The 22,013-nt window shown below is 44.4% G+C and overlaps 1 protein-coding gene across 2 annotated transcripts in view; it reads left to right on the forward strand.

Moving 5' to 3' along the window:
- LOC138301837 (cilia- and flagella-associated protein 337-like) overlaps positions 1–22,013 on the forward strand; it is a 455,621-nt gene that overhangs the window by 275,905 nt on the left and 157,703 nt on the right. For both annotated transcript variants that reach the window (XM_069242337.1, XM_069242343.1), the window contains exons 13-15: positions 8,186–8,292; positions 12,823–12,908; positions 13,003–13,057. In XM_069242337.1, the coding sequence (XP_069098438.1) occupies positions 8,186–8,292; positions 12,823–12,908; positions 13,003–13,057 (248 nt within the window). The remainder of the gene's footprint in view (positions 1–8,185; positions 8,293–12,822; positions 12,909–13,002; positions 13,058–22,013) is intronic.

A 22,013-nucleotide genomic window follows, 5' to 3' on the forward strand; every position in this document is an offset into this window, starting at 1 on the left:
GAGCCAATAAAGGAGCTGCACCTTGCAATTGGTTTTCATTGTATACCTGGTATACAGCAATTCATTTGGTGAAATATAAAGAGTGTAAAATAGGTATCAAGGAAACCTTTGTATTTCCCAAATGGGCACAAAATAAGGTATTGAAAAGCAGTGGTTATTTGCACATCTCTGAATTCCAGGGTCCCCATACTAGCATGGGAATTACAGGGCAGTTCTCAAATAGACGTTTTACATTTGGAAGGAAATAATGTAGAAAAAGACAAGGGGCAATAACACTTGTTCTGCTATTCTGTGTTTCCCCAAGTCTTCTGATAAAAATGGTACCTCACTTGTGTGGGTAGGCCTAATGCCCGCGACAGGAAATGCAACATGGACACATCACATTTTTACATTGAAATCTGACGTGGTTTTTGCAAAGTGCCTAGCTTTGGATTTTGGCCTCTAGCTCAGCCGGCACCTAGGGAACACTACCAAACCTGTGCATTTTTCAAAACTAGACACCTAGGGGAATCCAGGATAGGGTGACTTGTGGGGCTCTCAACAGGTTCTGTTACCCAGAATCCTTTGCAAACCTCAAAATTTGGCTCAAAACACCTTTTCCTCACATTTCGGTGAGAAAAAGTTCCGGAATCTGAGAAGAGACACATATTTCCTTCCACCCAGCATTCCCCCAAGTCTCCCGATAAAAATGGCACCTTACTTGTGTGGGTAGGCCTAATGCCCGCGACAGGAAATGCCCCAAAACGCAACGTGGACACATCACATTTTCCCAAAGAAAACTGACCTGTTTTTTGCAAAGTGCCTACCTGTAAATTGTGGCCTCTAGCTCAGCTGTCTCCTAGGGAAACCTAGCAAACCTATACATTTTTTTAAACTAGACACCTAGGGGAATTCAGAATAGGGAGACTTGTGGGGCTCTCACCATGTTCTATTACCCAGAATCCTTAGCAAACCTCCAAATTTGGCAAAAAAACACTTCATCCTCATATTTCGTTGACAGAAAGTTCAGGAATCTGAGAGGAACCACAACTTTCCTTCCACCTAGCATTTCCCCAAGTCTCCCGATAAAAATTATACCTCACTTGTGTGGGTAGGCATAGTGCCCGTGACAGAAAATGCCCCAAAACACAATGTGGACACATCACATTTTCCCAATGAAAACTGACCTGGTTTTTGCAAAGTACCTAGCTGTGGATTTTGGTCTTTAGCTCAGCCGGCACCTAGGAAAACCTAGCAAACCTGGACAGAATCCTTAGCAAACTTAAAAATTTGGCAAAAAGCACCTTTTACCCACATTTCGGTGCTGTAAAGTTCTGGAATCTGAGGGGAGCCACAACCTTCCATCTACCCAGCGTTCCCCCAGGTCTCCTGATAAAAATGGTACCTCACTTGTGTGGGTAGGACTACTGCCCGCAAAAGGAAATGCCCCAAAACACTATGTGGACACATCAAAATGATCAAATACAAAACTACCTGTTCTCGAGGGGGGTGGGGAGGAGCACCTGCGTTTTTGGTCCTGGGCTCAGCAGCCATCTAGGGAAACCTACCAAATCCAAACATTTCTGAAAAGTAAACACCCGAGGGAGTCCAGGGAGGTGTGACTTACGTGGATCCCCCAGTGTTTTCTTACCCAGAATCCTCATCAAACCTCAAATTCAGCTAAAAAATCTCATTTTTCCCACATTTCTGTGTGGGATCACCATGCCAGCACAAATGTCCTACCACCCAACGTTCCCCCTAGTCTCCTGGTAAAAATGATACCTCACTTGTGTAGGTGGGCCAAGTGCCTCTGACAGGGAAGAGCCAAAAACATGTCAAACAGGAGGGGGAACCAAAGTGGGTCCAAAAGGGAAGCTTGGAAAAAAAAGTTTTTAGTCTGACAAGTGGGGCAGGATTTTTATCGGTATAGATGCAACAATGCTGGGTAGTAGGAATTTTATGGGTTCCTGCAGATTCTGGAAGGTTCCATCACAAAAATGTGGGAAAAATGTGTGATTTCAAGCAAAGTTGGAGGTTTCCAGGGCATTGTGGGTAAGAAAATGGTGCAGGGTGCATGTGAGGCACACCACCCTGGACTTACCCAGATGTTTAGTTTTCAGATTTGTCTAGGTCTTGTAGATTTTTCTACATGGTAGCATCCCAAAGTCCAAAAAGTGCAGCTCTCACCATTCCAAGTGGGACGATTTTGAGAGTTAGACAAGCTCTCATGGCCCAAATGTAAAACCAAAACCCAAAATAATCAAATGTCCTCTTGCTTGCCATTGGGATAAGATCTTTTAATGTGCGGGGGGAGCTGAAAGACTATTACCTACTTCAGTTGGGGTGGGGGCATAAGTATGCCCATACTCATTGATAGCCACCACCCCACTAATTTTTTTTTAATTCCCTGGCATCTATTAGGCTTTTTGCCCCCCCTGGAGTGGATCAGGAGTAATTGCCCCATCTGCCCGCCGGTGGGCAGAACAACTTTGTCCCCATTTATTTGGGCTGGGGGTATGACCATACCCCCACCCTCTTTTTTTGACAAGAAAATCTTCTCTGGTCTCTGGTGGGCTTTCTGCCCCTCTTTGGGGCAGATGTGCCTTACACAAATAGGACAATCTGGCCCTAAGGGAGGCATGAAAGGGCCTAAAATAATTCCTCCCCCCCGGGGGAGCAATCGTTGCATAAGGGGTCGCTCTCCTTGCATGAAATTGGCGCAAAAAGATCCCTGGTGCCTGGGGGTTTCTGCCTCCCTTGGGGGCAGATCGGCCTAATTAATATAGGCGATCTGTCCCCAGGGTGGGCAGAAAAGGCCTAATAAAATAATTGACCCCTGGGGAGTGAACCTTGCGTAAGGGGTCGCTCCCCTTATCAAAGTAAACAAAAAAAATCCCTGGTGTCTAGTGGTTTCTTCCCCCCCCCCCCTTTGAGGGCAGATCTGCCTAGTTAATATAGGCCAATCTGCCCCCAAGGGGGACCAGAAAAGGCCTAATAATAAAATTGCCCCCTGGGGAGCGCGCCTTGCCTAGGGGTTGCTCCCCATATAAACATAATTTTAAAAAAAATCCCGGGGGGGCAGAAATGGTCATAGAAAAACTACCCCCCCTTGCCCAAGGGGCCGCTCCCCTTATTTGTTTACACAACGTAAACAAAATCCCCAATGTCTAGTGGGCATTCCTCCGAGAGACATTCCTCAGAGAGGAAGCCTTTCCTTCCCTTTTAATGCCTCTCTGACCTCCCCTGCCCCCATACTGAGGAGAAATGAATCTGTTTTCCTGGTATCGCACTGGAGGCAACCTCTGATGTCATCAGTCGTCACGTGGGGGGGGGGGTGGACGGGTGGCGGGGAGGGGTTTGAAGTGGAAGCGATTCCCCTTCCAGCCCTGCCCTGGGGGGTTCAGAGGAAGGCCCTCGAGGGGAGCGAGCATCCGTGGAGCCTCAGCGCCGGGCCACCGGACGTAACCATTACGTCCTTGGCGGGGAAGGGGTTAAAAATATGTAACTTTGCTTGTGTATGTTGGAGTTTTGTCGTTTTGATCTTGTTTTGCTCAGATAAATATTGGCTATTGTGTTGAGTCATTGTGAGGTGTTTTTACTGTATTACTGTGTGTTTTGGTACAAATACTTTCCACATTGTCTCGGAGGTAAAGCCTTTCTGCTCATACCACGCTACCAAGGAGGTGAGCAGAGGTTATCCGGGTGTGTTTCTCCTTTACCCTGACTAGAGTGAGGGTCCTTGCTTGGATAGGGGGCAACCTGACTGACCCCATTTCTAACAACATGAAATTAGCAGAACTGCAGAATCACTGTGGTGTGGGCAAATGTATCATTTCATCAGCAAATCCGAGTAAAGTAACATTAAACGTCATATATTCCTAACTTCTAAATACTGTCTCAATACATGAATAATTATTCTGCCTATCTATGCTAAAGTCACATGGAAATGCTAGATCAACCAAGAAACATGAACAACAGCATGTTGTACAAATGAATAGAGCACAGTGATCTAGCGGAAAGGACCTTGAAAAAATAGTGGCAGTTCCATAACTCAACCAAAGACCTTCATGGAAGTCACCAGGAACGAGGACAATAGAAATAAACAAATAACACTAATCTGCTTGAATGCATGTTTCAAAAACAACACTGTGACATGTAAGGGGAAAGACATGAGTGACAAGTGTGACTTCCGTCTTGAACAAGATGGCATTTATGCCTGAATTCAGGCCTCATTCACAAAATCAGAAAAGCACATTGTTACCCATCATTGAGAATGTGTTTCAAAAGCAATAGTGCTATATCAGTATATACTTGTGTATTCTATGTGTTAAAATACATTCTGAATGTAATTAATAAGGCACACAAACATAGAGCCATAAATATTTGTAGTAATTTTATAGTGCAGATCTTGTAACTAAACAATTACCTAGTAACTTATAGAACTAAAGTGCCTTTGTCTACTTTTGGTGCACAGCTGTTGATGTAACAGTTGGTGCTCTCTTTGAATAATAGTAGGTACTACTAAGCACCTACCCACGGGATGTATAGAGATGGTCCTCTTAGGATAAGGAACCCATGGGGCACTTCAAATAACTGCTTCTCTTGTCTCTTGTCATGTGTGTCTCTTGAAAAAATCCAATTTGGACATACTTTTTAGTTGTGCATGGTACACAATTTTCTTAATTAAAGAATTAAGACCACTGACATTCCACCTCCAAAGGCTTATTTGCAGTTTTATCTTATCAAGAAAGTGTTACTACTTTCCTCGCGCCCCCGTGTTCCATTCATCAATACCCTTAACTCCATGAATGATTTTTATAAACATCCTCAGGCTCTCACCAGTTCCTGTTGCCATCATTGTCAAAGACCTGCATTCCCCATCACAACATATTGCAATCCATTGTGCATGTAGCTCCTATATTCTTGTTCCATGTATATATTTCCCTTGTTTGCACCCCAATGCTGTGGGTCCTTCCGACAGAGAGTTGTGGAAGTGTGACTGGCAAGCTTCAAACCAGGAGCTGACTACTATCGCCTAAGCAGAGGATTTGCGGCACATCTGAATCATGCCCAAGTGGATTTCCTGAACACCTCTGCTACTGCCGCCGTGGCAGCTGCCCCAAAGTGTGCCTGAGTAATCTGTGCTGATAAAGAATGAACTTCTGCTAATTGGTGGCACTTGTCAAATGTGCTTGAATTGACTGTGCTGTCACAGCCGTGGCACTTTCATTAAGTGTGCCCGTGCGGTCAGCACCAGTGAAGAAGAAACCTGTGTAAGCCTGTACCAGAGTGTGCCCGAATGGACTTCGGGCTGTTCCTGTGGCACCTGCCCAAAACATGCCTATACAGGATATGATGTTAGGAGTGAAGTTACTGCCCTGAGGCACTTGCCACTGTTTGCCTGTTTAGCTATGCAGCTACTAGGGCTCAGATCGGATGTGGGCCCGATTGGGCCAAACCACCGGTATTGCACTAATGCACCTTGAAGTGACTCAGCTGCTATCCCTGGGCTTGTTACCAGAAGCAGACTGCATTGCTGCCCTGACTCAGAAAGGACCAAGCTGCTGAATCATTTGCTTACCCAGTCCAGGAGTGAGGCCCTACTCGGAAAAGGGCTGCCGACTGAAGACAACTGCATGCCTAACACTTCCTTTGAAAACTGCTGCATAGCCTGCTTATGCTCAGAAGGAGTGAATCAGCTACTTGACACACCGTTGGCTGGTGCATCTTCCTCTACCACGGAAGGATTAGAACTGAAGAGTGGGAGTCTAGAGTGCAGCTCAGGATGTGCCCACACATTGGATATGTGCGATACCCCGCTGTATGCATGCAATGCATTGTTGCTTTTTGATAAATGACCTAATTTCCCCTTGTTTGCACCCTGTTCATGTAGGCATTAATTTTTGATGCAAAGTCTAGTCTTGCTATCCTAGTGTTATTGTCTTTGTGTCAAAAGGTATGAGTGTTTGCAGTGATTCACTCTGGTAACGTCCCTGGAACACCCTCTTGAGAAAAAGTCTTTTTTGTGGTGTAAAAAGTGCACCCTTCCAGCTCAAAACACCTTTGTTCTAAATAGTAAATAGCAAGCACTGCTTTACACCATTTTGTGTTGCACTAGCACTGGAAGCTTTAGTAAATCTGGGCCTGGTTATGTGGGGGAAGCTGTGTATTTGTGTGCACAGGGTAATCTCTTGGTAGGTAGTAGATGACTTCCATGATGCTTTTGAGTAAGAAAGTGGGAAACGATGAAAGCGGGGTATGGTGTAATCTCTTGGTAGGTAGTAGATGACTTCCATGATGCTTTTGAGTAAGAAAGTGGGAAACGATGAAAGCGGGGTATGGTGTTAGTATATTGTATGTTGTCAGATACAGTAATTTTGAGAAAGTTTGGGAGTGTAGATTCTGCATTGAGTTCATTATGTTAGGGTTTGCAGTGAACTGAGAGTGAGGCGATATGTTCATGATGTGCCTGAGAGGAGTTGGACATGGTGAGTTTGAGGATTGGGGAGAAGCATATGCAGCCAGCACTGCAAATATCAAGGGGAGGGGGGTGAATAATACAATTTAAAAAGAAGACTTACCATTCCCGTTGCCATCTCCTGCCACTTCGCTCGTCGCTCCTGTCCGGGTCTGGTGTCCCAGCATTCATTGGGACACCAGAACAGGCTCCCCAGCAATCCTGGCACTGCTTTCATGCTAAACCCAGCATAAAAAAGCAGCATCAGGATTGGTCTGAGGGGCTCGGACTGTGCTGTTTCTCCAGCGCAGTTTCTTAAGTGCGCATGTGTGTTTGGCCAGTTGTCTTAGGCTGGGCAAAAACACATGCACACTTAGTGCACTTGATTCCTCATCCCCTCCTGCCAAGTCTAGCCCCTCCCTTCTGCTGCTGGCTCTTAGCCAGGGTGGCGATGCTCCTCTGCCATTGCGGAGGAGCCGTCCCTGGGGAGAATTGTAGTAAAGGGAAGGTGGCATACAGGGCAGTAGAGAGTGGGAATAGAGAAGACAACCGGGGGCGATGTCCACCTATTTCAAGTAATCTATTTTGGCCTTCATGAAAGCTCACAATATATTTAATCCTAAATGGTTCTCTTAACATCTCCTCCCTACTGGATATTCCTGTTATTGTAACTTGCTTTCTACGGTTACCTGTAGAGCACACTTTTGACCATGTGCCTATCCTATGCAATATAAAAAGTCAACAACTAAAATAAGTGGGAGGGAGAGAATGGAGAAGGTGGGCATGTGAGGAGAGAGAAGGGTGATGAGGTAGAAGTAAGAAAGGCGGGAAGAAGAGTAATTAACAAGACACTGAGGGTGTGGAGAGCATACTAGTAAGCGAGGAGCAGGGGACAGAGAGGGAGTTCACTAATTCTAAAACAGTAGTAATAAAACTTAGGATCAAGACTAGGCCTGGGCGGAGTTGACGGAGTCCCACTCTGCGGAATTCTGTGGAGTTAAAAAAACACTCAGTGGAATTCCACGGAGGAGGAGTTCCGTGTTCTGCGGAGTTCTGAATGCCCCCGATCTAGGAAGTGCTATGCAGGGCTGGGCCTGATCAGACAGGCCCAACCTTGCTTAGCGCTTCCAAGATAGGGCGCATTCATGAGGGCCGTAGGCAATGAAAGCTGCCGTTTCAGGCCTCTTGTGTACCTGCATGTTCTGTGTGCACTGCAGGTAAAACGAGCTGAAAAAAACTGTAAGCAGTGGATTTCCAGCTCGTTTTTGGAAGCAGGGAGCAGGCCAAACACACATACGCATTTAGGTGCACTCTCCCCTCCTTCCCCCTCTCCCTTCCCCTGGCCCAGCCCCGCCCCTCCCTGCACTGCTGGCTGTGCCAGAAGCAGAAAAATAAAATGATAGTAAACTATTGTTTATTTTTCTGCTTCTGGCACAGTCAGTGGGGCGACGCTCCTTTACCATAGCGAAGGAGCCACCCCTGTCCTTTCCCCTAACTCAGCTGCACCATTCAGAGATATTTGCATGGGCCAAGTCAAGTATTTCAAGTGGACTGTAGACATCTTGAGGTTCCCGGCTTGTGTTATCTTCGGCAAAGGTAGCTTTGTAATGCTTTGGCCTGTGCCTGCATTTTAAAAGAAGCATTCTCTACCTGTGTTTTGAAAGAAGCTTGCTCTACCTGTGTTTTAAACAATGCTTTCTCCGTATAGATTATTCTCGGTGGATAAACATTCTCCCTTCTCTTTTTCAGGTTCTAAAACTGTGGGACCTTGCAACAGGACAACTTGTTTTCAAAATCAACGACGTTCATGGAGGCAGTGCTGTAACCTGCATGGCCTTAGACCCCATGGGTACCAGGTATTTCAGCACATGCATTTTCTCTTCGGCTGTCAATGAATTTGACTCTGTGTAGAATACCAACTTAAACTTCTTATTCAGAAATGATTGGCGCTCGGCTGGTCTGCCCCACTAGCTAGTATTTTAGTATTTTCTGTTAATTTACATAGTTCTGTTCAACTTTGATTTTTGGGATTCATGCAAAACCCTCCTAATTTCCCCCCATCTCCTATGTTACAAGGCTAGAGCTCTGCATACAGTCCAGCATCTGATCTTTATCGAATCGAACCAGGTGAGTGAAAATTTGCAGTTTATTTTTGCAACATTTGCAAAATTTGCTTAATTTGAGCAGGCGGTTGCTGGTGATGGGCATGGAACTCATTGTATGAGGCCAGGCCTCTGTATCATCCTTAGAATTTGTCCCAGAGAAAGAGATAGAAAGGCAGAAAAGGGAGAAAGAAGGGAAAAGAGAAGGATAGGAGCACAGTGGCAAAGGTAGAAAGCAGGGAAAAAAACCTGCAAGAGTGAGATAAAAAAATAGTAAATTCAGTTTAGTGGAAGAAAGAGGCATGGCGTGGAATCAAGATTATTTAGCCTTGGTATTCTGCAAACCTAGCATTTCACAGCACCAGCACACTCTGGTCCCTTGCATTTATGTTTTTGATGTTGTTTATAAACTAAGAACTACACTGGAAAGCTGCCCAAAGGGCAGCAAGGCAACTCACAGCCTGGCCCTACCTCCAGAACTTTGCTTTACCACAGAGCGAAACGTTGAGGTGGTGAGCCTGCTGTTTATAATTGGAATGAACTGTGATGCTCATGGACAAAAGTCCTGGCTATCGGTGGAAGAGTGTGGTGCTGGCCAGTGGAACACCACGCACATTCCTCACAGGAAGCAGAAGCAATCCAGGTGACCCACTGGCAACAGAGACTAACATTTGCTGGACTGTAAGAGGACAGGGCTCCACTCCTACCATGAGTTATAACCCAATCACAGTGTCACAAAAATGGGTCTCACTCACACGTCAGGACAAGGAACGTGAAAGGTGCAATTACATCCTAAGACACAGATGCAACATCTTTGAGGATAAGATCGGCGCCAACATGATTGCAATAAAACCACTAGGTACTGGACACTGACCAATGATTTATATGCAATTAAATTCGGGGTTGGGCAAATCGTTTAAATAAAGGAGTTATGTGTTGAATATAACTGTCTATCAGGATACCAATAAAAGTGGAGAGTGTGATAATTAGGGAGGGAAGGGGATGGGAGGCTTTGTGCTTATTTAGAGTTTGGCAGACAGAGTCCTGTGCCAAATATGTGGTTGACTACCCTGTCCACTAAACTTGTGTTTTTCCCACTCTATTTAGAGGTTAGAGAACTGCCAGGTTTCCAAAGGCTGAGATTAAGCTGTATTCTTATGCAGAAACCTGTGACTGACAGCCCGACTGACATTGGGCAATCGGTCAATGGACGTCAAACTCTCTGCCCTTTGGAGACAGACATTCCAACGCCCCTTTTTCCTATTCAGGATCGCCAGGGAAATCCTGGCAGACATAAAAAGGAAGAAAAGGAAATTACCCACACACACTGATCGACAATTCCACCATGTCAGACCCATTAGATTTTCAATTACAAAGTCCCAAATTGGAGTTTCTTTTTGAAAAAAAAAAATGCTGTGCTGGGACATTGACCATGACAGCCGCACAACAACACCTCAGTTCAGTGAGCAGAAATGCTGTGGGCCACCAAATGCTGCATAAGCCCCTCTGTCTCTGTTACAGAAAAGTTGGTCAGTGAGTATATTTAACCGTGCACCGAAGCGAAAACAAAAAATCCTGCAAGATAGCTCCAAGGGTTGCGAATTTGTTTAGAAACCTACATGTGTCTGGTTTAAAGCTGACTCCAGTGAAAGTGTCATAATCCTGATGATAAAACGCTCACCGTTTAGTAGAGTAATAGTGACAAAAATTGTCCAAGCGCCCGTGGTGGGGGGAAAGGAGGAGGTACTACATAAATAGTAATTATTAGCATATCAAGGTAATCTGTTCTTTTACTTCGAAGAGGGTGTGCGCAAGAACAGAGAGAACAGAGCACAGAGACAGGCGGTCAACTAATCTCTTAAACCCCTATTCTTCTGTCATGCTCCCGACTTTAGAATTTCCTTTTCAGCCAGTTCCATTTTATATTAGACATGATTTTAAATGGCAGGGCGCTCTCCGTGTTCTCATTCACCAGACTTGGCACGAGTAACGCCGCAATGGGAATACTTTCTGTTGGAGGGGGAGGATGACACCAAAACCTCATAGTCTAAGCCACCTGCTTTGAAGGGGGGAGTCTGCAGGGGGCTGAACCATTAGCACGGTCCCTAGGGGCGCTGTGGTGTACCGCAGACACCAGTAGATGATACACCCGCTTAAAATAGAATGATCTATCTCCGTGGGCGTGTCCCTTCTGTGCCAGAGACCTGCCATTAAACCCGCCCCCCCACCGGCTCATTATGCCTTCGGTATCATTGCATGTATCTTCGTTATTGATGCCAAGTAGGCTTTTGTTGAGGATTGAGTATTTTGTTCAAAGCCATTTCAAAGTACGTGTTAAATACACTCAGACTAAGCACACACTTTCAATTACACATGGATTCGATTTGGTGTTGCACATAGCAAGGCTTTAAGGGCATCACTGCTCTGGCAATATTAGACACCAAAGGACTAGGCATGAATGAGGTTGTTTATACTTTTGAGATGCAAAAACATCCCAGGATAAGTAAATTAACGCCGGCTATCAGTTGTATTATTGCACCTTATTTTCTCATCGGTGGTAAAGTGAACGATGCTTGGAAATGTTTCATGAATCCCACAATATTATTTCTTGCAGAACCCCCTTTCTTTGTTGTAGATAGGGCCAGTACAGCAATATAAACTTTTCCAAACAGAGCAAAACATGGGTTAAATAATTTTCCATTATTGAATGTTTTATTGTGTTTTTTATGATTGTTATCTAACCGCAAACAAAAACTTCAACTGAACTGAACTGATTTCCCATTAATTGTGCCGGTGTTAGATCACAATAAATGGGGAAAAAATACACTTTTTCATTTATAAATCTATACGTTTGTATGCCAGAAAATGGTCTCAAATTTGGGCTCATATTTATGGAACCTTAGCATCGCCTTAGCACCATTTATTTTGGTGCTAAAGTGGGGCTAACATAACTCCATATTTATATTTTGACGCTAGACCTGTCTAGCATCAAAATATTGGAGTTAGCGCCATTTCTAGGATGTGCGAACCCACCTTGCGTCAATGAGATGCAAGGTAGGCATTCCCATCCTAAAAATGACGCTAGTCCCCCAGCGCCATATTTAACTCCCGGCGCAAGAACGACGCACGAGTGGGAGGCAGCCCTAAATAATGGCCCTAAGCCCGCTTAGCGCCATTATTTAATGCCTGGGTCAGACCAGGCATTATAGTGCAGGCAGGCCCATTTCCATGGCTAACCACCATAAATGGGCACAAAGATGCCCACCCAAGCCCCAGCAACACCACCACCCACACACCACAGGGACACTACAGGAGGAGGTAGTCCATCTTAGGGACACTACAGGAGGAGGTAAGTTGCAAGCGTTTGTGTATGGTTGTGGTGTGCCACTGGAGGCCCCTTACATGGGGCCCCTGCCTGGCACTGGGTATGCAGGGCTTGCCCATGGGACACTGGTCCCCTCTGGTGGGCATTGGGGTGGTGGAAATGACACCTGTCTATACTTAGACAGGAGTCATGTTTTTGGCTGCTTGTGCGTCATAAAATTACGCTAGGCTGATTATCTGCAGAAATTTTGCTGCTAACCAGCCTAAAGTCATTTCTGACCCACTAGTGCCATTCCCCCCGGCTAGCGTCTTTTTTTACGCTAGCCATTCCTTAGCACCATTGTGCGTCATTTCATAAATATGGCGCACGGATGGCTTTAAGGAATGGCGTTAAGAAAAATTACGCACAACTGCATTATCGCAGTTGTGTGCCATTTTTCATAAATATGGGCCTTATTGTGTTACCAATTTATCATGTGCAAAATATTGAGTACCAAAATATCGACAAAGTAAGTCATATAAGTAACTATAGATTTACTATAGCCTGAGGTGAGAGGGAAATATTCATGTAGGTGCAGCCAAAGCGCACCCCCACACTCATGCACTGTGGGATCATGGAATCTCTTGGCGATGTGTACAGTTGTATTAAGTAAGAAGAAGGTGTATGATTGCATATTATACACAGTAAGAGGCAATCAGTGTTTGACAACTTGGACACAGGCGTAGCTGCTGTTGGTGCAGCAGGTGTAGTGCACCGAGGCCCAGATCCCTGAGTGGCCCAGGGAACCTTGATGATTGCTTTGTTTTACTGTCCAAGTAGCAGCCAAAGGGGACATTTCCCTTGCTTGCACGAGGGCCCATGACACCCTTACCACGCTACTGAACTTGGGCCTTTCAAACTGCATTGTCTACAAGGGCAGATCTCCAGGCTTGTCTCAGCTGCTATTGTTTTGTTTCCAGACTGGTCACCGGTGGCAGGGATGGCAGCTTGAAGAAATGGGATTGCAGTGCGAACACCATTCGCCACATACAGACCCTGAAACAAGGTATTATGTTTACGCACTGCCGTTATGTCTTATAGATGACTTGGCAGGGTGTTTCATTACTAACCTATACATTCACGTTCATTTCATTTTGCAGCCAGCCCCATGGATGAAGTTGGTGACTGCACTTATGGAGAAATATGCAATAACAGGTAACGTTTGAGGCTGGTAGTAATACCATCCTGCCAGTGTATTATTTTAACGACCTGAATGCTTTATAACAGCACTTTGATATAGTACTTGCAGGCTGATGTGTTAGTTAATTTTTTTAAGCATTTTTGAATGCAAGCATAGGCACACAAATAAAAAACTAAAATATGCCATCACCTAAATATTGCTGCCATGTACTTCCAATAAAAATGTTAAATATAAAAACAAAATCAGTGATGTGGCTGTTTTACCAGCGAGGTGTTTAAATAACGAGTCTTTGGGTCGCTTCTGCATTTTTTAGTACCATTGCTTGTGATGAGACAAGACTAAATCACAACCTAATCAAACACTCAGATCACAGCTACAACGTTACAATATTACTCCAACACCTTATAACAGTACCATAAGTAAGTAGACCAAAAATAAATCCCCAACTAACTGGGCAGCTGAAGTGCAGGCTAAATAATAAACAGCATTTAAAGTTAAATTAAAATTAAAGGAAAAAGCACAGTTAAATTAAAAGCTCAATGAAGAGAAAGACACAATTTTAAGGTGGAGGTAAACACTGAATAGGCTTTGTGAAGTCACATAAACTTAAGGGAGCCAATGGGCATAGTGGGCTCAGAGCCTCAAGCTGCATGCTCTGGTTGGTGAAAGCAAATGTGAATGGATGAAGCCTGTTGACTAAAAGCCCCTCTATTTACATATAGTATTGGAAAAAACAATAGTTTGGAGAGACAGACATCGCTGTCTTAATGGCCTTCTCTAAGTTCATAAATGAATGAAGAATGCTGGGTGGGCATGGTCAGAGTTCAACCTACACATAGCTTTTTGCAGCAGGTTCCTCCCCAATGAATTTTTGCATGAACCTACTTTGATCACTACTGCCCAGGGAAATGATCAATGAAGAACTCAAAAGATGTTATTAAACATCAGTAGAATGCACAGCCCAATCTGTGTTAATGCCCTTTTTGTCCCCCCCAAACTGGCATTGCTGAATATAAGATTGTTCGGGAAACCACAGGACATACAGGACACTGGCCAACAACTGTGGTGTTTGGGGTTGTTGGCCAATGGTGTCCTAGGGTCCATCTTACTTTGGCTCTGCAAACTGGGCGAAGTACACACTTTCAAACCTTGAGTCTCATAAAAGCAAGCAGTCATAGGTCTCTCAGGAAGGCAGTGGAAGGAGTAGAGACCCAGAACTGAAACAGTCAAACAATAAACATAATAAATTACTGTCCAGCCCAGTGCTTGTCTCTTTAGTGAAGTTCTTTAATATTCCAAGAAAACAGAATGCTACACAATTAGACAGGTGTACTACCACATGATTAAACAGTCTCTCCCAGATTAGGAACAGGTGCAAGATTACTAAACTGTTGCTGAATCGGCATCTTGAAGGCCAGTTCAAACAGTTCTCAGTCTCACTGGTAAGGACAACTTCCTACTGCAGGCTCATCTTTGTACATTCCAATTACAGTCTTTTAGTCTTTGGAGGCTGGGCCAGGCATTGCCTGCTCATTAGAGATGTGGCACAGCTGGCACTGGATAGTGCATATGTTCGCTTCTTTGGTGTTGCTTGAATGCAGTGACAGTCTCGCTCCTCTCACTCAGAATTCAGAAAATATCAGTTCCACAGGTCAAATTGGTGGACACTCAGCTTCACAGTTGCATCCCAGGCATGTCTGGCAGGTGCTCTGCTTTGGCAATTATGACCTCCGGGCCAGGGCAGATCTCTCTCTTCAGATATTAAGCCACATGTTGAAAGCATCAGTCCTTTGGGCTGAGCAGATCACCACTTTATTGCTTGGCGTAATGTTTCTTTAATCAGTTTAGCACAAGAACCACAGTTTTATAGACTAGAAGACCCCTCTCACAACACAGGTCATTCACAGCAATGCTCTCACTTGGTAGTCATCTTCTTCTAGGAACATGCTGGGCTTATCCTTCTGCAGGGCCTGGTACTTTCCTTTCTTGTCTGAGGTGGCAGGTAGGCTTCTAGGCCCTAGGCAGACTGACTTCTCCAGCAAGCTGGACAGAATTCAGGTGAAGTCACTTACTTCTGCGAGACTGGCTGCCACATAGACACCAGCCTTGATGCCACTGCAGCTTTTCATGTACCCTGCAGAGCCCTTGATTCCTTGGTCCTTGGAAAAAGTTGGATGGTTTGGGTCCACTTGTATACTCATTTTCCAGACAGAAGATGTTGATCCATTGTCTAAGGTTCTGAAATCGGTTTATTGTAGGGGTTACCTTTCAGATGTCATACTGTGCTGAAGTGCAGAGAAAGCCTTTATAGAAGGTGATGGCTCTCATAGCCAGTAAACATGATGATGACCATAAGCAGGAGAATCCAAAACAGGAGCACAATAAAGTGTGAGAACTCTTCCCCAGCTTTCCTTAAGTAGCAATCATTGACAGATGAAAGGGCAAGTCCTACATTGAAACGTCTCCACCTTTTTCAACAGAATCTGTTAACTGCCCCCATGCTTTACCATCCACCAGATGTCAGTGATTAGGAGAGACTAAACAGCAGCCTGTTAGAAGAAGTTCCTTACAGAATTTGAAAAGGTAGCCCTGTCTCCATCCTCCCTCATTTCACCTTAGGGGTCTCCACCATCTTGCTACAGGAATGCAAGCAATACAATTCCGTTTCCTGAAGAAGAAGTATCCATCCTCCATTTTGTGCCATGCAAAACCCTGCAAACATACAAACATTGTACACAGAGCCTTGCTGCAACATATGGGCCGCCAAAGCACATATGCGCTCATGCTGAATGTCAAAGCAAGAGTTTGAGTGCGACATTGAATAATAACTTTTTACAGAGTGCGAATGGTTGGTCACACTCCTGTGTGACAGAGAAATAAGGGCTGTTTGGGGCGTTTGATTTACAAAACATCACTTCCACCACTGCTTCAAACAAACAACCCAAGAAATGACAACATTCAATATGTTGACAAATGTGGCCACAGAATGTGAGCTTCTTCACGTCACAGAATTATTTGTGGACCATTACATTACCATATAGGCCTAAGCATAAGCACATAAGTGTGTTAGTGTGGCCAAAAAAGAAAGTCAAGCTAAAAGATTCACATGCACTCGGGACAGGTGAGCACACCCGTATACCATGCAGGGAACATTCCTGTCCCAATACAGATCAAGTTTCCTAAAAATGTAATGAAATTAAAGACATTTTACAGTGTATATTGATAATCCCTAAATGTGATTTTCACAACACAAATCAAAAATGAATAATCCATCCACAAATAAAGATAATGGAACCCCCAGACACCTTACACTACCAGTGAAAATTCCACGACCTCTGTATGTTTCCAAGCAAGTGGTTCAGAAGAAAGCAAGGAAAGTACAAAGGGTGCCCCTGTATGGAGCCCTGTTATATTTTAATTTATTACAGGACTTTTGTGCTGCGCTGAAATGTTATGATCCAGTTGGTTCAGGCTGCTTATTGTATATGGTTCCACAGTGCTATTACATTTTTGCAGCAGGTTGCTCCTCACCAGTTCACATTTTGGTCTCTTAATTGTTACTTCATATTAACGGAACAGGATTTGATAATTATGGGAAGAAGTTTAGGCAATGAGTAGTAAAGTTCAGTATTGACCTTAGATGTCGATTAGAGTCCTGATCAAATAAGAGGTGGATGCTCAGAATCTTGATGGTGAATCGTTAAATGAATTAATCAATATCCATATGGAAAAGCATTTAATTTCCATTTTAAAATCTTGAATCAAGTGTGGAATTCAGGAGCGGATCAGTACATCTGATCCTTTGAAAGTCTTAGGAAGATTAATATTCCATTTTGTTTTTTCTGCACCACCACTTGAGAGCAGTAGACTATCTTCACTTCTCATTTGCATTAACTTCATCTGATCTGGAATTTACAAATATCATATGCACTATCTTGCATTAGTCTGTGTATGTTTTCTTCATTCATTTTATTCCATGAGCATCAATGAAATTGTTTTATTTTTTAGCCTGGTTCCGCTGTGACTCACATGGCAGTGCTAGATATGCAAACTGTATGTTGGCAAGCCCTAGGTAAGTGGAGCTAGCCTTTCAATAGACACAAAGCAGGAGGGCCATGTGGTGGATACACTGCCGGTCAAAGATTTCCTACGGTAGAGCCAGCTGGCTCTACTGTAGGAAACCACTGTGTCAATCTGATGGTTCACCACTTCTAAATAGGGCCTGGGAATCATGGCTTTGGCAGGACAGGAGACCTGCCAGTTTGCAGCTGCTTTCTCACTCCCCAGCCCCTAATGGCACCTCTAAAACCAGTCTTCTGGGCACCTACCACAATTTTCCAAGTCAAGTCGTGGATCCAGCAAGCATGAAACACCCTTAGCAGACGCATCATGTATAAGTATACATACGCCTCCAAGCAGCACTCAGCAGCACACCTAAACAAAGAAAAAAACGATTCTTGCTGTCTCAGTATGTGTGTCACTAGAATCAAGTTAGCTACTTTTCTCTCGACGCCACATGGCACATTGAATTTCATCTCAGATATGTGGATAAATAAAATGGTTATCTGGACATGGTGCCTATTTTTCCTAAATATGGTTTACAAATATATTGCCCTGTTATTTATAGTGTAATAATAGAAAATATTCACCCATGGAATTATATTTTTAAAATTAAATTTAGGATATGATATTTGTGATAATCCATACAACTGGTTGTTTGATCTTAATGATCTCAGTACAATACAAAAATGACCGTATGTATCAAACGCACTTGGTTGGGCCCACAAACCAACATGCAAGTGCAACTTTAGAACCTTCAACTAATGAATAAAATAAGCAAATGTTTTATTTTTTGCTTATAATGACACTCCTAAAAAATAATATTACTCCACCAAGCCCAAATGTCTACAGGATATTATACTTCTTTGGTGTGCAAAAGTGAAGAATATGTGATTCGAATTTGACTCCCAAAAATATTTTTCAAATTAGTTTTTTTAAAATTTCAAGTGTGAATCTTTGGAGTTGTGAATGCTTCCTAGCATAAGCCTCCAATCTTTAGTTAATAGCTGCTTTATTCAGAGGTTGTTTTTCTCCAATATTGAATTTTCATCGATTCACATGCTTGAATCATTCCCCGCCGTTGAAGTGAGCGGGCCATGGTAAAATTGTAAAGTAGTACCATACAGGACACATAGCCAATAATGGGTAGAAGACATTAATTTGATTAACTTATCCACATCATTTATAAGGACCAAAACGCCAAACAATCAGGTGACAGCACCTCTTGAACACTCCTCACAGACTCATCTCACCTCAGATTTTCTACTCATGTCGGGTGAAGGGAGTCTCCCGGAGCTCTGCTCAGACTATCAACAGCTTTCTCTCATTCAAAGCTATTTGTCACCAGGAAGGACAACTCTGTCTACAGCTACCGAGAGCTGACTACACACAATGTCAGAATCAGCAGAGAAAAGATTTCTCAGACCTTGTGGCACTTGTAGAAAAAAGAGACTTCATTCAGAAGATCCACATGAGGAGTGTATTTATTGCTTGCACTCTTCCCACAAGGTAAAAGATTGTAAAATCTACCACACGCTTTCCTCTAAGACTCTTAAAGGTACAGAGGGGTGGTGTTTTATTTGGCTCCAGAAATAAAAAAAGATAAGGAAACTGTTGTTTCTGAGGAGGATTGTGATGATTCCTCACATTCTGAAGTTAGGTCACGAAAAAGGGAAAGGTTGCGTGGTTATAGGTCATCAGAGCCACCAAGAAAGGCCTTTAAAAAGACTCCTTATGAATCTTCAAGACAGAGAGCATCAGAAGAGAACTTTCACAGAGAGAAAAAGGAAAAAGCCTCCACAAAAAAGTGATATCAGAGCTGACTACTCCATCCATGAGCCTGGCGTTGCATTGGAAAAACCCCTCTTCAAAATCGTCAGCATTGGCTTCAAAATCACCCTTTAAAATGTTGACAACAACAACATTGTCGTTGACCATACCAATAACGAAGTTGACACCAACATCAATAACAGCAACATCGACAGCTGTGTTGAAGACAATGACATAATTGACGATGGCACTATCGACAAGAACAATGTCATCGCAGACACAGTCAAGACAAAAACTGTCAACGAAAGGGCTGTCGCCAAAGACACTGTAGACGATGGTGAAACTACTGATCAGAAAGCCATTGACAACGTTCTCAGTGGCAGAAAAGGGGTCTTTGCAATCGATATAAATTACTATGGAATCGTCAACAACATTGTTGAATGTACAGCCAAAGAGGGAACAAAATGAAATCAGAATTTTTGAGACCAGAACACATTCCAAGCAAAGTTTCTCCTCTCATGCCAAGTAACTTACTTGATGAAGAGGATTCTGATGATGAAGGATCATTTGGAGAAGTCCCCAGTCCTTCACAACTAAGGGGCATATTTAAGGGCCCCTATCGCCACCTTAGCACCGCCATAGCTTCATTTTTTTTATGCTAAGGTGGCGCTAAAGTGGCTTTTTCCCTGCGCCATATTTACAAAGTGGCACAATGCATTCATTGTGCCACTTTTTAAACCCTTGTGCCACATTATACCTGCGCCAGGCATAATGTATGCAAGGGGCGTTCCGGCACTAGGAGTCATAAAAATGGCACAGTGAAATCTAACAGATTTCACTGCACCATTTTTAGCATCATTTTTAATGCCTGCTCAGAGCAGGTTTAAAATGATGCTCCCATAGAAACCTATAGGCCTCCTTGCACGTTGCTGCACTATTATAAACATTTTTGACACTAGTGTAGCAAAGCGCCACAATAGCGTCAAAAATGTTGACGATACTGTGCTAATGACTGCCATGGTGAGCTGTACGACCCAACCATTGTGTTGTTAGGTGCCGGTAGGGAGGGTGCAAAAAAAGTGGCGCAACTCTGATGCACCACTTTTTCTTACATGTGGGGCTAAATGTCACATACCAAGAAGAGGATGAAGATGATTGATGATGACTATTATTCCACAGGACAGCAACAATATATAGAAAGACCTAAATAATATATGGAAAGGTTCCAGTATTGTAGTCAACCTCCACCCCAAGAAGGCATGGTTCAAGCTCCACTAGCTTTGGTACAAGACCTCCAGAGCATTTTGCAACACTATATAAAAGATTTCAGGAACCTACAAAGACTACATTGCGATCACAGTAAATGCATCCACCTCAAATCCCCACTTTGAGAACTCTGTGTCCTGTAGCTACACCTCTAACACCTAGGAGGCCACTAGCTTCAAATATAGCCATGCCTATTACAGATGAAGTGGTCTCCTAAGATGAGGACAGAAATGAAGGGGAAATCCCAGACAACCAATCTACTCCGAAAGAATGAGACAATTAATCTGATAGAGACTTCTAGTTGCACATTTCTTACCTTAGAATTTCCCCCAGGCATCAGTGTGGGTCCAGAGATTTTTCTTAGCGCAGTACCCTTGTGTGCCGTTAGGTGGCGTCGGTCGCCTCTGTGTCCATCATGGGCATTGTGGTCACCGGATATGATGTCGCAGGCCTTATATGGGCACCACCCGGCGCGCTGACATCATTTTTTTTTTCCGTGCCAGCTTACGTGCAGATCCTGAGAGAGCTACCTTTGCAGTCCCTTTTTGACTGGCCTTTTGACTTTATGTCGAAGTTTTCTGACTTCTGGTGTATCGAGATGTCATCAAGGAAGACCAGCTTCAAGCCCTGCGAGTCCTGTCACTGCATAATGTTGGTGACGGGTCTGCAGCTGGTGTGTCTGTGGTGCTTGCAGCACGAACACGGCCACGATCTAAAGTCGTGCTCCGACTACCAACCCATTAACCTGAAGGCTTTGAGGGAGCAATCCCCAAAGCTGCTCGCAGCCCGGCATCCGGCTCTGCATCGCTCCCGGTCTTGGTTGAGAGGAAGGTCCCAAGACTGCTTGCTGAGCCATCTACACTCCTTATTGTCCCATTCAAAATCATCTGGACATTTGAGTAAGCACAAGAAGGAGTCAAAGAAGCACATGCGTTCTTCAACTTCGACACGTCGGTCGGGCGGCGTGACACGGGAGATAGAGTGTTCTCTCTGTAGGCCTCCATCTTTGGAGCCTGTTTCTGTGTCGGCTCCACACCTCTCTGAGTTTCTGGCAGCCGGAGCCACCCTTCCCTAATTAAAGGAATTTTATGAGGTCATGCACTTCATCTTTGAGCAGTCAGGCCCTGTCAGGGAGCCTTCCGGTCCTGCCAGGTTGGAAGGGGCCCCTTTGAGTTCCATGCAGGTGACTTCGGCCCTGGCTCCGAGGGGCACCCAGAGATCCTCTTCCGGATCCAAACCGGCATCAGTTTACCATTGTGACCTTCCCCGACAACAGTTCCGACGTTGACACTCCTGACGTTGCCTGGGCGCGTGGGCAGTGTCGATCCTATACTTATCGCCGACTCTGACGCAGAGCCGGAGCGGCGATGCTCAATGCCGATTCCAACTTCGGCGGGGACCTTGGTCTCTAGATCGGATGCTGACCCTTATTCCTATAGGTACAAGTTCAGTGACAGTATGGAAGGGTCGCTGGACCCTTTTGAATTCCTGCTTGGTGACCCTATGGACTGAGTTCAGGAACTGGGTGAAGCCAGCGGTCTGGATACCTCCCCCAATGCTGGTATGCTTTCTACCCCTAAATGTGGCTACGAGGAGGGGGCTTCTTACTCCATGGTGGTGCGGAGAGGGCTTAGGTCTTGGGCCTTGAGCTGCCTTCGGTGGATGTCAGGCCCAGTCTCCTGACTGAGGTGCTTCAGCCTGGGGCTTCCACATTAGAACCCCTTTTGCCCTTCAATGAAGCCCTCATAGATGTCCTGCTAGGGACCTGGTCCAAACCCAGCACAGGAGCTCCTGTTAATAAGACAATAGCCTGCCACCATAGGCCTGAGCCTAACGACCCAGCTTTCCTGACCCAGCAGTCTATCCTCAAGAGAT

The sequence above is a fragment of the Pleurodeles waltl genome, chromosome 1_2 (assembly GCF_031143425.1).
Source record: "Pleurodeles waltl isolate 20211129_DDA chromosome 1_2, aPleWal1.hap1.20221129, whole genome shotgun sequence".
Taxonomy (NCBI): domain Eukaryota; kingdom Metazoa; phylum Chordata; class Amphibia; order Caudata; family Salamandridae; genus Pleurodeles; species Pleurodeles waltl.